A 16277-nucleotide genomic window follows, 5' to 3' on the forward strand; every position below is an offset into this window, starting at 1 on the left:
CACCTCCTGCCCCCACACATGCACAGCCTTCTCCACTGTCAGTATCCCACATCAGAGTGTAGTATGTTTGTTACAATGAATCTACATTGACATCCAAAGCCAGAGTTTACATTAGGGCTCACTTTTGGTATTGTACATTCTATGGTTTTTGACAAACGTATAATGGCATGTATCCACGATTATAATACAATATAGTTTCTCTGTGTCTTTTCATGACTTGGTAGCTCATTTCTTTTTAGTGCTGAATAATACTACGTTGTCTAGATGTACCACAGTTTATCTTATCCATTCACCTACTAAAGGATATTTTAGTTGCTTTCAAGTTTTGGCAGTTATGAGTAAAGCTGCTCTAAACATCCATGTACAGATTTTTGTGTAGACATATCTTTTCAGTCCATTTGGGCCAGTACCAAGGAGTTTGATTACTAGATTGTATGCTAATAATATGTTTAGTTTTATAAGAAACTGCCAAATTGTCTTACAAAGTGACTGTACCATTTTGCTTTCCCACCATCATTCAGCAGTGAATGAGAGTTCCTGTTGTTCCATATCCTCGGCAGCATTTGTTGTCAATGTTTTGGATTTTGGCTATTCTAGTAGGTAGGTAGTAGTGTCTCATTGTTTTACTTTACAGTTCCCTAATGATAAATGATACTCAGCATCTTTTCATATGCTTATTCCAGTTGTATATCTTCTTTGGTGGTCTGTTGCCCATTTTCTAACCAAGTTGTTTGTTTTCATATTGTTGAGTTTTAAGAGTTCTTTGTATGTTTTGGTTAACAGTCCTTATCAGGTATGTCTATTAGAAATATCTTCTCCCAGTCTGTGGCTTGTTTTCTCATTCTCTTGACATTGTCTTTCACAGAACAAAGGTTTTTAATTTTGATGAGTGCAGCTTATCAGTTATTTCAGGGATTTTGCCTTTCGTGTTGTACCTAAAAAGTGATCACACTAGCCAAGGTGATCTAAGTTTTCTCCTATATTATCTTCTAGGTGTTTTATAGTTTTTATAGTTTTGCATTCTACATTTACATCTATGATCCATTTTGAGTTAAGTTTTGTGAAAGGGGTAAGATCTGTGTCTAGATTCACTTTTTGCACGTGGATGTCCAGTTATTCCAGCATAATTTGTTGAAAAGACTGTCTTTGCTCCATTACGTTGCCTTTGTTCCTTTGTCAATTATCAGTTGTCTTTATGTGGGTCTATTTCTGGACTCTGTTGTGTTACAGTGATCTGTTTATCTAGTCTTTCACCAATACCACACTCTTGATTGCTGTAGCTTTATAGTAAGTCTTTAAGTCAAGTAGTATCAGTCCTCCCACTTTGGCTTCTTCAATTTTGTGCTGGCTATGCTGGGTACTTTGACTCTTCATATAAACTTTAGCACCAGTTTGTCAATATCCACAAAATAATTTGCTTGGATTTTGATTGGAATTGTATTGAATCTATACACCAGGTTGGGAGGAACTGACGTTGACAGTATTGAGTCTTTCTAACCATGAACATGGACTATCTATCCATTTAATTAGTTCCTTTTTGATTTCTTTTGCCAGAGTTTTATAGTTTCCCTCATATAGATCTTGTATATATTTGGTTAGATTTATACCTAAGTATTTAATTTTTGGGGTGCTAATGTAAATGGTATTGTGGTGTTTTTTTTGGCCATGCCATATGGCATGTGGGATCTTAGTTTCCTGACCAGGGATGAAACCCGCACCCCCTGCGGTAGAAGTGTGGAGTCTTAACCACTGGACCGCCGGGGAAACCCCAATGGTATTGTGTTTTTAATTTCAAATTCCAATTGTTCATTGCTGGTATATAGGAAAGCCATTGACATTTGCTCTGGTTTTTTTTTTTTTTTTTTTAATGTTCAAGAATCATGTACAGAATCTCTATCCATCCACTGCTTTTGGGAACTGGAGTATTGAGTTCTAATTATTGTTGGATTGTCTCTTATTTCCTTCAGTTCTGTTAGTTTTTTTTTTTTTAAATAACCTTATTTATTTTTTTATTTTTGGCTGCGTTGGGTCTTCGTTGCTGCGTGCTTGCTTTTTCCCTAGTTGTGCAAGGAGGGGCTACTCTTCACTGCGGTGCCCAGGCTTCTCATTGCGGTGGCCTCTCCTGTTGTGGAACATGGGCTTTGGGCATGCTGGCTTCAGCAGTTGTGGTACATGGGCTCAGTAGCTGTGGCTTGTGGGCTCAAGAACGCAGGCTCAGTAGTTGTGGCACGTGGGCTTAGCTGCTCCGTGGCATGTGGGATCTTCCTGGAGCAGGGCTCGAACCCATGTCCCCTGAATTGGCAGGTGGATTCTTAACCACTGCACCACCAGGGCAGTTCCCAGTTCTGTTAGTTTTTACTTAAGGTGTTTCGGAGCTCTGATGCTAGGTGCATATATATTTTTAATTATTAGGTATTCTTGGTGGATTGACCCTTTTATCATTTCTGAAATGTCCCTTAGGCACTTCCCTTAGTATTTCTTGTAAAAGAAATAAAGAAATTTTCTGTTTTGGTTTATCTGCGGATTGAAAATTTCTTTTTAAATTTTATGTGGTAAAATACACATAACATCTTAACCATGTTAACCATTTTAAAGTGTACAGTTCAGTAATGTTAAATATGTTAACATTGTTGTGCAACCAGTGTCCTGAACTCTTAAACTGAAACTCTGCACCTGTAAACAACCAGCTCCGCTTTCCCTCTCACCCCAGCCCCTAGTAACAACCATTCTACTTTGTGTTTCTGTGAATTTGATTACTTTGGATACCTCATTTAAGAGGAGTCATACAGTATTTGTCTTTTGTGACTGGCTTATTTCACTTAGCTTAATGTCCTCAAGGTTCATGCATGTTGTAGCATGTGACCAGATTAACTTCCTTTTAAGGCTGAATAATATTCTCTTGTACTTATGTATCACATTTTGTTTATCCCTTTGTCAGTTAATAAGACACTTGGATTGTTTCTGCCTGTTGGCTATTGTGAGTAGTGCTGCTGTGAACATGGGTTTGTAAATATCTCTTTGAGACAGTGCCTTCAGTTCTTTTGGATATATACTCAGAAGTGGGATTGCCAGATCATGTGGTAGTTCTGTTTAGTTTTCTGAGGAACCTCCCTCCTGTTTTCCACAGTGGTTGCACCATTTTATATTCCTCCCAACACGACACAAGGGTCCCAGTTTCTCCACATCTTCACCAACATTTGTTATTTTCTCTCTCTTTTTTTTTTTGTTTTTGATAGCAGCCATCCTGATGACTGTGAGGTGATGTCTCATTGTAGTTTTTTTTTTAATTGTTTTTACAGTAGGTCCTTGTTGGTTATCTATTTTATTTTATTAATTTATTTTTAAAATATTTATTTATTTATTTGGCTGCACTGGGTCTTAGTTGCGGCATGTGGGATCTTTTAGTTGTGGCTTGCAAACTCTTAGTTGCGGCATGTGGGATCTAGTTCCCTGACCAGGGATCGAACCTGGGCCCCCTGCATTGGGAGCACAGAGTTTTAACCACTGGACCACCAGGGAAGTCCCTCATTGTAGTTCTGATTTGCATTTTTCTAATGATTAGTGATGTTGAGCATCTTTTCATGTGCTTATTGGCCATTCGTATATGTTTGGAGAAATGGCTCTGCAAGTTTTTTGCCCATTTGATAATTGGTTAATTGGGTGTTTTGTTTTTGTTTTTGAGTTTGAGTTCTTTATATATTACGGATATTAATCCCATATCAGATACGTGATTTGCAAATATTTTCCCCCATTCTGTGGGTTGCCTCTTTACTCTTTTTTTTTTAAATTGGGGTGTAGTTGCTTTACAATGTTGTGTTAGTTTCTGCTGTACAGTGAAGTGAATCAGCTATATGTATACATATATCCCCTCTTTTTTGGATTTCCTTCCCAGTTAGGTCACCACAGAGCACTGAGTAGAGTTCCCTGTGCTATACAGCAGGTTTCCTTTTTACTCTGTTGATGGTGTCTTCTGATATACAGAATTTTAAAATTTTCATGAAGTCCAGTTTGTCTGTTGTTTCTTTTGTTGCTTGTGCCTTTGGTATCATATCCAGGAAATCATTGCCAAATCTACTGTTGTGCAACTTTTGCTCTGAGTTTTCTTCTAAGAGTTTTATAGTTTTAGGTCTTAACATTTAAGTCTTTGGTCCATTTAGAGTTGAGTTTTGTATATGTTGCTAGGTGAGAGTGTAACTTCCTTCTTTTGCATGTGGATATCCAGTTTTTCGAGCAACATTTGTTGGAAAGACTATCCTTTTCCCATTGAATGGTCTTGATACCTTTGCTGAAAATCATTTGACCGTGTATGTGAGAGTTTATTCCTGGGGTCTCTTTGATCTAGCTGGGACTTCCAATAATGTGTTGAATAGAAGTGGCAAGAGTGGGCATTCTTGCCTTGTTCCTGGTCTTAGAGGAAAAGCTTTCAGTTTTACACTGTTGAGTGTGGTGTGAGTTAGTTATTGATTAGTTTCCTTCCATTCCTGATTTGTTGAGTGCTTTTTCATGAAAGGGTGTTGAGTATTGTCAGCTGCTTTTTCTGTAGCAGTCAAGATAATCGTGTGGTTTTGTCCTTCATTCTGTTAATGTGAAGTATTATATTGGTTGATTTTTATGTGTTGAATCATCCTTACATTCCATGGTTAATTCCCACTTGATCATGGTGTATACATACTTCTTTTAATGTGTTGTGAATTCTGTGCGCTAGTATTTTGTTGAGGATGATCGAAGCCATCTGGTCCTTGGCTTTTCTGTGTTGGCAGGTTTTTGATTACTGATTGAATCTTCTTGCTAGTTATATGTTTGTTCAGATTTTCTATTTTTTCATGATTAAGTCTTGGTAGGTTGTGTCTTTCTAGGGATTTATGTTTGTCTTCTTGGCTATCCAATTTGTTGGTATACAGTTGTTCATAGTATTTATTCTCTTATAATCCTTATTTCTGTGGCATTTCTTGTAATATTCCCTCTTTCATTTCTGATTTTATTATTTGAGTCTTCTTTTTTTCGTTAGTCAGTCTGGCTAAGAGGTTATCAATTTTGTTGATCTTCTGAAAAAAACACTTTTAGTTTCATGATTTTTTTTTTCCTGTTGACTATTTCATTTATCTGTGCTCTAATCTTTATTATTTCCTTCCTTCTGCCTGCTTTAGGTTTAGTTCTGCTTTTAGTTCCTCGAGGTACAAGTTAGATTGTTTACTTGAGGTCTTGCCTTTTTTTAATATATGCATTTACGGCTGTAAACTTCCTTCTTAGTACTTCTTTTGCTGCGTCCATAAGTTTTTTGGCATTTTGTGTTTTCATTTGTGTCCAGGTATTTTCTAATTTCCTTTGTGACTTCTTGTTTGACCCATTGGTTTTGTAAGAGTGTAGTGTTTAATTTCCACATATTGTAAAATTTCCAGTTTTTCTTGTGCTATTTGTTTCTAGTTTCATTCCATTGTGATTGGAAAAGATACCGTGTATTATGATTTCAGTCTTCTTGAATTTATTAAGACTTGCTTTGTGGCTAGACATGTGTTCTATCCTGAAGAATGTTGCATGTGTACTTGAGAAAATGTGTTCTGCTGCTGTTGGGTGGAGTGTTCTGTATATATATCTGTTACGTCTGATTGGTCTATAGTGTTGTTCAATTTCTGTATTTCCTTATTTTTCTGTATGGTTGTTCTGTTCATTATTGAAAGTGGGTGTTGAAGCCTCTTAATATTATTATGTTGCTGTGTATTTCTCCCTTCAATTCTTTCAGCATCTGCCTCATTAATTTAGGAGCTCTGAGGTTTGGTGCATAAATACTTATAAATCTTCTTGGTGAATTGACCCCTTGTTTTTGTTTTTTTAAACATCCCAGGCTCTCATAGGAACCTTTACTGTTTTGTTTTGTTTTTTTTAATTTTTTATTTACTTATTTATTTATTTTTATTTTATGGCTGTGTTGGGTCTTCATTTCTGTGCGAGTGCTTTCTCTAGTTGCGGCAGGTGGGGGCCACTCTTCATCGCGGTGCGCGGGCCTCTCACTATCGTGGCCTCTCTTGTTGCGGAGCATAGGCTCCAGACGCGCAGGCTCAGTAATTGTGGCTCACGGGCCTAGTTGCTCCGCAGCATGTGGGATCTTCCAAGACCAGGGCTCGAACCCGTGTCCCCTGCATTGGCAGGCAGATTCTCAACCACTGCACCACCAGGGAAGCCCTTGACCCCTTTTTTTAAAAATAAAATTTATTTATTTATTTATTTATGGCTGCATTGGGTCTTCGTTGCTTTATGTGGGTTTTCTCTAGTTGCGGGCTTCTCATTGCAGTTGCTTCTGTTGTTGCAGAGCACGGGCTCTAGGTGCATGGGCTTCAGTAGTTGTGGTATGCGGCCTTCAGTAGTTGTGGCTCGTAGGCTCTAGAGCGCAGGCTCAGTAGTTGTGGCTCATGGGCTTAGTTGCTCCGCGGCATGTGGGATCTTCCCGGACCAGGGCTCGAACCTGTGTCCCCTGCATTGGCAGGTGGATTCTTAACCACTGTGCCACCAGGGAAGCCCTGAATTGACCCTTTTATCATTATATGATGTACTTCTTTGTCTCTTGTAACGGTTTTTGACTTAAAGTCTATTTTGTCTGAAATTAATATAGCCACTCCTGTGCTCTTTTGGTTACTATTTGCATGAAATCTCTTCTTTCATCCTTTTACTTGGAATTGATATGTATCCTTACATCTAAAATGTTTCTTTGATAGACAACATGTAGTTGGAAGACCACTAAAGACCACTAATTTTTTAAAAAATATTTATTTATTTATTTTGGCTGCACTGGGTCTTAGTTGTGTCACACAGGATTTTCATTGTGGCACGTGGGATCTTTAGTTGTGGCATGCATGCGGGATCTATATCCCCAACCAGGGATCGAACCTGGGCCCCTGCATTGGGAGTGCAGAGTCTTAGCCACTGGGCCACCAGGGAAGACCCAGACTGCTAACTTTTAATATTAAAAAATGACTCAGGGAAAGACTCTGAAACTGTTTATTTATACCAAAAGACATTTAATCTCAGATCAGAGAGTTGCTGATGACACCTGCTTAGTTTTGAAGCATTCATCTTAAGAATTCTCTTTCAAGTATTTGGGTTATACCACTATCCAGAGGCAAGTGTGGGAAAACTGATCAAACATATGGAAATTATTAGAAATTAATTTCCTTAATGAAGTCTATAAACCATCAAGGAGGTAATAAAAGTCAGTTCTGGGAAATGTATTTTTTAATAAGAACTTTTAATATTTAATTTTAACTTTTGAGGTTTTTTTTTTTAGCTGATAAAAGTGAGAGAGAGAGTTCTTTTTTCTCACACGTTGGGTTAGTTGTCAAAGTGCTGGTTTCTTAATATTGTATCATTAGTGTTCTATAAATATCCTAATGAATCAAACTCTCTTTTTGTAAGCTAATGTGAATCAGCTATTTTCAAAGGCAACACCCTGTGCTCTACACCCAGCATTATTTAGTTGCAGTGAATAGCCATTTTGAACATTCATTTTGGCATTCTTTCCTTGAGGGCTCAAAGAAGACTAACTGTGCCAAAACATTGGCTGTATTGTTATTTATTTAGGGATTTCAAATTGCCAAAATGAATTTGCAAAATGCCTTTCTTTGCTTTTTATTCTTTATCCCTTAAAAAATGCCATGGAAGCAAGGTGGGTGTGCCCCATGGTGTTCTACCTTTTGAGAAAAACCTCTTGGAAGAGTTGTTACCATAGAAATCTCTTTAGTAATTGAATAGATTTTAAGTTAAGCTTGCTTTTCTATGATCAAAAGCACATTGTTGTAAGCGCTCTGTAAAAATGTTTTGTTAGTGTAGTAACTTTTAATTCTGAGGGAAAAAAATCTTATGACCTTGGGTTTCCTTCAGAGGCTCTTTCACATTTGTGGTTGTGTTAGCAGTCATCTTTTCTTGACTCATAACTGCCTGTTTTACTTTTAATAACCTCTTCTTTTTTTATGGACATTGTGTCTTTTTAAAAAGTCTCTTTAAGGGTCTGAGATATTCTCATTTTAAAGTCTTTTGAAAGTATAGTTTGTAATCTCATTTTTAGCAGGAGTGTTATTTTGTTTTGTCTTTTGGTGCATCCTTCTCTACCTGGTGTTTTTTTGGTTGTCTATGCCTTGCCCCTTGTGGCTCCTTCTTTATAAGGAAAGTTTGTATTGGAAGCTTTGGGTTCTTACTCTCCAGGAATATAGGGGAAAAATCTCAATAACCAGTCCCTGAACCAGCAGGTGACTTGACTGAGGTCACTTTTGTTTGATTACCTCTGATCTTTTCCATGTGCATTGCTTCAGCCTTGGGCAGTAGTCACAGCTTTTATTGCCTTCTTTCACAGATGGGAGAGCCCTGCTTCAACTCCTGATTTCACAAAATGAGCCTAACTTTGTCCCCACTTTCCACGCTATAAGATGATTTTAGTTCCTATTATTAGAGTTAATTTCTTAGGTGTCTCAAATAGTAAGATTGTAAAATAGATAACTGGCTTGTTTCTGCTTGCTTCTTTTACTGCTACAAATATAGGAGGTTAAAGAACTGCTGTGGTTTGTTGGAATATGTTGAGTCCTTACTGGGTAACCTTAAATCCCTGTTTCCTTATTTTTAAGTGAAGATAATCTGGACAGTGGTTGTGAAGCCCAAATGTTACTATATTTGTGAAACTGCTTTATAAACGGAGAAGCATAATCTAAATGTTAGACTTTAATATTGTTTAGTCATAAGGATTGTGTTATTATTCTATTTAAATCTTTTGATTTTCAGGTTGTTCCATTGACCTGTCATGTATGGCAACAGCCATTATATCAAAACAATAGTGGAATACAGATTCCTGATACTAATGTGGTCTCTTTGGAAAAAACAGCTCAATGGGGTTCTGGGGATGATCAGGTATGTCTTGTGTAACTGGCAAACTATCTTTTGGTAAGCAGCATGAGAAATTCTGATTTAGCTATGAAGAATGGAAAGAGGTGAATTACTTTAATATTCCATTTTTCTGATAGATCTTTGGCAGCCTTAATTATGTAGAACAGCAGTTTACTTTTTTTTTTGGTCTCAGGACTCCTTCACATTCTTCAGAAGTATTTTAAAGAGCTTTTGTTTATAAGGGTTATCTGTATCAGTATTTAGGTTACAAAAAAATTAAAACATTTAAAAAATATTTATTTAAAAATAACAAACCGGGCTTCCCTGGTGGCGCAGTGGTTAAGAATCTGCCTGCCAATGCAGGGGAAACGGGTTCGTGCCCCGGTCCGGGAAGATCCCACATGCCGCGGAGCGGCTAGGCCCGTGAGCCACAACTACTGAGCCTGCGCGTCTGGAGCCTGTGCTCCACAACAAGAGAGGCCGCGACAGTGAGAGGCCCGCGCACCGCGATGAAGAGTGGCCCCCGCTCGCCGCAAATGGAGAAAGCCCTCGCACAGAAACGAAGACCCAGCACAGCCAAAAATAAATAAATAAATAAATTAATTAATTAAAAAAAATAACAAACCCATTACATATTAACATACAAATATATTTTAAAATGAAAAATGGCTATTTTCCAAAACAAAAAAAAAATTAGTTGAAAGGGTGGCATTGTTTTACAGTTTTGCATATCTCTTTAATGTCAGGCTTACTAGAAGACAGTTGGTGTATTAGGCAGGGTTCTCCAGAAATAGGAAACATATACGTACATAAATAGGTATATACAAATATATATATATATGTATGTAAAATAAGGAATTGGTTCATGTGATTATGGAGGCTGAGAATTCCCAAGATCTGTAACCTGGGGATCCAGGAGAGCTGATAGTATAGTTCCAGTCTGAACCTGAAGGCCCGAGAACCAGGAGCTGACTGATGGTGTGTGTTCTAGCCCAAGCCTAGAGGTCCGAGGACCAGGGGAGCTGATGGTGTAAGTTCCACTCCAGGTCCAAGTCCGAAGCAGAAGACTGATGTCCCAGCTTGAAGACCATCAGGCAGAGAGGGCGAATTATCTTTTGCTCAGCCTTTTGTTCTATTCAGGCCTTCAGTGGGTTGGATGAGGCCTGCCCACCTTAACGAGGGCAGTCTCCTTCACTAAGTCTGTGGATCAGATGTTAATCTCATCCAGACACACCCTCACAGACACACCCAGATGTTTAACCAAATATCTGGGCACCCTGTGACACAGCCAAGTTGACACATAAAGTTAACCATCATAACTGAATTCTCAGATTTGCTTCTGCATTTAGTCCATTGGGATATATTGTTTTGGTTGAATTATGTGAAGAAAATCTGACCTTACATAGATATGTAGTTAGAAAAGGGAGGCCCACTTAAGTTCCCTGAAAGGGTGTCAGTGACCCCCAGGGATCTTTGGACCACACTTTGGGAACCACTGATCTAGAACATAGTAATAAACTTAGAAATGGAAAAAATTGTGAGCAGATAGGAAAAAGCCTCATATATGTTAGTTGGAGAAAAAAATGTGTCCTTACTCATAATGATTAAATATTTAAGGTTGATTATCTAATAACTTGGGTATCAGATTTCTTCTAGTACCTTCAATTTCCCCTAAATTGCATTTATTATCCATTAAATGCAAGGTATGGAGGAAGGAGATTTACTGTCGCCAAGTGAAAAGGGTTAAGAGAAACCCTGACCAGAAAAAGCACGGTACTCTGTGATCATTAAATGGAAGGGGGATTGTTATGGGTTGAATTGTGTCCCCCAAAATGATGTGTTGAAGTCCCAATCTGCAGTACCTCAGAATGTGACCTTATTTGGAAATATAGCGATGGCAGATAGAACTATTTAAGTTAAGAAGAGATCATACTGGATTTAGGGTGGGCCCTTAATCCAATATGACTGGTGTCCTTGTAAGAGAGAGACACACAGGAAGAGGTCTGCCATGTGAAGACAGAGGCAGAGAGGGAGTTATGCTGCCATAAGCCAAGAAATGCCTGGGGCTGCGAGAAGGAGGAAGAGGTAAGAAGGATCCTCCCCTAGAGGCTTTGGATGGAGCATGGCCCTGTCAACACCTTGATTTCAGACTTCTAGCCTCCAGAACTGTGAGAGAATACATTTCTGTTGTTTTAAGCCCTCCACTTTGTGTAAGTTCATTATGGCAGCTTTAGGAAACGAATACAGAGGTATATTCCTAAATAGTTTAATATTCTCTGAGGGCATGTTTATGGTAGAGCACAGTCCAAAAATGGATATCTCCCCTTTTTTTGGTCCTTGTTTTATAAAATATAAACCATGGATAGATCCTGTAACTCTTCATTTCTGTCTTTATGCCTGGGTTCCTGGGTTCCTCAGAAGAACTGGAGGATTATACCACTTCGTAATTCTCTCCCCTCTTTTCTCCTTCTGGTTATTCTGCTCATTCATCCTTGTTGCTGTCATCCAAGTTAACTTTTTTTATTCATTGAAAACTATAGCTCTTGCTACACTGTCTTCTTTTAGTTTCTTTCACTTCAGCTTACATTACCCATCCAGTGTCTGAAACTCTTGGATCTTCGATCTAATGTGCAGAGATTTTTTTCCTCCACTCCTCCCAACCTTCTCCTATCCCTACTTACCCCGTGGTCACAGTCTAGACCTTATCAGCTCCAGCAACTTAAGTACAAATGTCTCATCCTTTCTTCCCTCCAGCTACTGCCCCATTTAATATTTCTGCTCCCTGTTAAGTGAAATTTTCAAGAGTTTTTGGTCTCTATTTTCTGATATCTTATCCTCATTTTTTAAAAAGTCAGGTTTATTGAGGTATAATTTAAATACAGCAAAATTAACTCTTTTAGGTGTACAGTTTGATGAGCTTTGACAAATATATACAGTTATATAACTACTACACATTTGATTGCCATCACCCCCAAAAAGTTTCCTTGTGCCCCTTTGCAGTCAGTGAGATGACTGAACCCCCTGCTTAGTCCCTGGCAACCGCTAATCTCATTTCTGTCTCTATAGTTTTGCCTTTCAGAATTGTGTGTAGATTTTTAAAAAATTAATTAATTAATTTATTTTTGGCTGCATTGGGTCTTTGTTGCTGCACGCGGGCTTTCTCTAGTTGCGGCAAGTGGGGGCTACTCTTCTGTGCGGTGCGTGGGCTTCTCCTTGTGGTGGCTTCTCTTGTTGTGGAGCACGGGCTCTAGGCGTGCGGGCTTCAGTAGTTGTGGCACGCGGGCTCTAGAGCGCAGGCTCGGTAGTTGTGGCGCATGGGCTTTGTTGCTCCGTGACATGTGGGATCTTCCCGGACCAGGGCTCAAACCCGCGCCCACTGCAGCGGCAGGCGGGTTCTTAACCACTGCGCCACCAGGGGAGTCCCATGTGTAGATTTTTGAATCTGGCTTCTTTCACTTGGCACATGCTTTTGAGGTTCATCCATGTTGTTGCATAAATCAGTAGCTCTTTAAAATTTATTTCTGAGTAGTATTCCACTTATGTACAGGTTTTTAGGTAGACAGCTGGTTTCACTTCTCTTGGGTAAATACCTAGGAATGGGATTGCTGGCTGATACGGTAACTGTACGTTTAACATTATAAGAAAGTGCCAAACTGTTTTCCGAAGTGCCTGTACCATTTTGCATTCCCCACAATGTATAGGAGTTCTAGTTGCTTTGCATCCTTGTCAGCTCTTGGTATTGTCAGGTTTTTTTTGTTTTTGTTTTAAAATTTTTAGTCATTCTAGGTATGTTGTGGTGTCTCATTGTGGTTTTAATATGCATTTTCCTAATGATAATGTGCATCTTTTTATGTACTTATTTGCCATCCATGTTTCTTCTTTAGTGAAGGGGTTGGTTTAAATCTCTTCCCCATTTTTTATGGGTGATTTGTTCCATTTGTTGAGTTTTGAGAGTTCTTTATATATTCTAGATGTAAGTCCTTTATGTGTTTTGCAAATATTTTCTCCCAGTCTATGGTTTTTCTTTGAATTGTCCTATTTGTTTTTTGAAGAGTAGAAGTTTTAATTTTGATGAAGTTGAAGTTGGTTTATTGATTTTTTTTTTTTTATGGTTTTTACTTCTTATGTCTAACCTGGTAAATTTTGACCTAATCCTAGATCACAAAGATTTTCTCCTATATTTTTTTCCAGAACAGGGTTTCTCAGCCTTGGTGCTTTTGATATTTGGGCTAGATAATTCTTTATTTTACAGGACTGTCCTGTGTATTGTAAGATGTTTAGCAGCATCCTTGGCCTCTTCCCACTAGATATCAATAATACTGCCCCATGTTGGTAAGCGTCAAAAATGTCTCCAAACATTGCCAAATGTATCATGGTTGAGGGGAGAGGAGGGTGTCAAAATCTTGCCCAGTTGAGAATGAGTTTTTGAAGTTTTATAGTTTTAAGTTTCACATATCTAAATCTGTTTTGAGTTGGTTTTTGATTATAGGGGTCCAGCTTCTTTTTCTTACATATGAATATCTAATTGTTATTCCAACACCATTTGCTGAAAATACTCCCTTTTCCCTTGGCATCTTTGTGTGGGTCTATTTCTGGACTCTCTATTCCATTGATTTATATCTCTATCATCATGCTAATACTGTGCTTTTAATTACTGTACTGTCTTGAAATCAGATAGTGTGAGTTCTCCCACTTTGTTTTTCTTTTTAAAAATGGTTTTGTTTATGCTAGATTCTTTGAATTTCCATGTAAATTTTAGAGTCAGTTTGTCAATTTCTATTTAAAAAGTCTGCTGGAATTTTGATTCAAATTGCCTTGAGTCTATAAATGAATTTGAAGAGAATTGACATCTTAACAATATTGAGTTCTCTAATCCATAGACACAACAGTTCTTACAGTTTTATTTAGATCGCTAATTTCTTCATCAGTGTTTTGTTGCCTTCAGTGTACCAAACTTAATACATGTTTGTATTAGACTTACTGAAATGTTAAAAAATTTTCAATTCCTACTGTTCATCACAATTATATAGGAATATAATTGACTTTCTATATTGACCTTGTATCCTATGACCTTGCTAATCTCATTTACTAGTTCTAGTATAGTTCTTTTGTAGATTCTTTAGGACTTTTTAATGTATAGACAATCATATCCATTGTATTTTTTTTTCCTTTTTCCTTTTTGATATATATGCCTTATCTACTGGCTAGGATCTACTTATTCTTCTATTTGATCTTCTTGCGTTCTGACCTCACTTCTGTGAAAGCAAGTGTCACGAACAAATTTGTGTAGCTGAATACAGTAAGCACTTTTCTGTCCTCATCTTAGATGCAATAAATAGCATTTCATATTCTTAACCAATGCTTAACTTCTTAAAATTATTTCCTTTCTCGGCTTCTCCTGGTTTTCTTTCTACTCCTCTGGCTATTCTTTCTCAGTTTCCTTTGCTGCTTTATCGTCCCCTGTTAAACCTTAAAATCAGAGGTTGCAAGCTGTGGACCTGCATATGGCTCAAATGTGGTTTGCAGGAAAAAAAAAATGGGGGGGCACAGTGTTTTAAAAATTTTTAAACAGAATACTTTAAAGTTTGCATGCAGTGCATAGTTGGCCACAGGTCCCATTACTCTCTAATACCAGGCAGGTTTACTCATTTCTTTCACCTCCCTGTACCTATACACATTTGAGTTTTTAACTTCTGCTTGAAATGTTGGAATGTTTTGGTTCTCATCTCGATCTAGGGCTTTAAATATGCCTGTGTACTTAAAAATCCCAAGTTTGTATCTCCAACCTTTACTTCTCCCTCAAAATTTGTTTGTATTTATTCTGTTGTTTATTTGTCATCCCTCTTCACATCTGTCAAAAAATATTTAGAGATTTGAGGCCCTTTTTATATTGGTTGAAAAAGTATAACACTCAGAATCATAGCAACAAAATACGCAGAAAGAAAAGAATGGTCAACAGATTTTTTAAAATTTTATTTTATGAGGGGAAATTATAAGAGCATGTTTACATGGAGAGAGGAATGATTCAGTAGAAAGGGAAAATGCATGAAGGAAAATGGGAGAATCACATATAGGAAAGAAATCATTGAAAATAAATGGAATGAGATGGGAAGGTCTTTGATAGGTAGTAAGACTTTTTTTAAATCACAAGATGAAAATCTGGGTTAGGTAATGGGGTTGTAGATCTTGTGCTAGGAAGATAAGGAAGGTCCATCTCCTGTTCTTCGCTTACTAAAGTAGGAAATGAGGTCATCAGTTGAAAAATGAGGAAGGAGGGTTCAGTAGTTCTGAGGAGAGAAAGTATGAAGTAATCATTTTAGCCAATCAAGTTACCCGGAAAATAGAGTAGAATTTCCAGGCAGGGCTGAGTGCCCTTGAGGTTTAATGTCATCAGTCTAAAGGAAAACTAGTGTAGGTGTGTGCTTTCTTCAGCAGTGTGCTGCTGCTTGGATTAAGACAAGCAGAAGGTTCAACCAGAACTGAGCTTTTGCCAGGCAAATAGGATAGTGGGGGAAAAGGGTAAGAAAGAAGAGATGTTTGCAAGGTAGTGATTATAAGGATGATTATGAACTCTCAGAGTGGTAAAGAGGGAAATACAGGTAAGAAAGGAATTATGAAAAGTGTAAATGTGACAGGATAGTTGTCTTCATAAGGTTACAAAATTATTGCAGTTGAAGAGCTAGAGTTAAGTAAGTGATCTGTGGAGGTCAAAGGATGGGCAGGAGAACACATGGGTACGTCTCTCATCAGTAGTGAGGAATAAACTATGGAATGAGGCTCAAACCCTGGTCAAAGGTGCTAAGAGATGAGTTGGGGACCCGAGATTTTGCTGTAGTGAGAGTCACAAGATGACTGGAATTCCCTTGCTTTAAAACCCATTCATTTGACCCACTATCCCCTATTGCATAGAGTGCTCTCAAAAGAAAAAAATTAAAATAATCATTCTCTTATTCCTTTTATTTTCAAGTATTAAAAATGTAAAAAGCATGTTTCCAGTAGCAATGTTCGATGTTAAGGATTTGACTAATTTATCTGACATAGATGGGATTGATATACTTTGGAATGTCAAAGGTCTATAATCCCATAAGCCATAGATGAGTAGTGTTAATATTTCAGAATATTCACTCCAATATTTTTCTCTGTATCTATTTATATAACTGATATTAGGTAGTGGATAGTTGTGTATCTTTTTTTTTTTTTTAACTTACTGTAAGAGCATTTGGTTGGTGAATTTTAAATACTGGAAATAATCCTTTAAAGAAAAAAGTCTTGTTGAAATTGTGAAATCTTTCTAAATTGTAGTACAACATATTTTTATGGGTGGGTCATTTGGTAATGAAAAAAAATATATTCTCCTAAAAAAATTTGAGTTGGTTAAGGAAGAAGAGTAATAGACTACAAAATAATGCAAA

At 37.6% G+C, this 16277-nt stretch overlaps 1 protein-coding gene across 1 annotated transcript in view; it reads left to right on the top strand.

Moving 5' to 3' along the window:
- Window positions 1–16277, top strand: part of ALMS1 (ALMS1 centrosome and basal body associated protein) — a 265152-nt gene that overhangs the window by 9268 nt on the left and 239607 nt on the right. Inside the window, exon 2 of the mRNA XM_068564773.1 lies at window positions 8764–8889. Within this exon, the coding sequence (XP_068420874.1) occupies window positions 8764–8889 (126 nt within the window). The remainder of the gene's footprint in view (window positions 1–8763; window positions 8890–16277) is intronic.

Source organism: Eschrichtius robustus, chromosome 15 (genome assembly GCF_028021215.1).
Source record: "Eschrichtius robustus isolate mEscRob2 chromosome 15, mEscRob2.pri, whole genome shotgun sequence".
NCBI lineage: Eukaryota > Metazoa > Chordata > Mammalia > Artiodactyla > Eschrichtiidae > Eschrichtius > Eschrichtius robustus.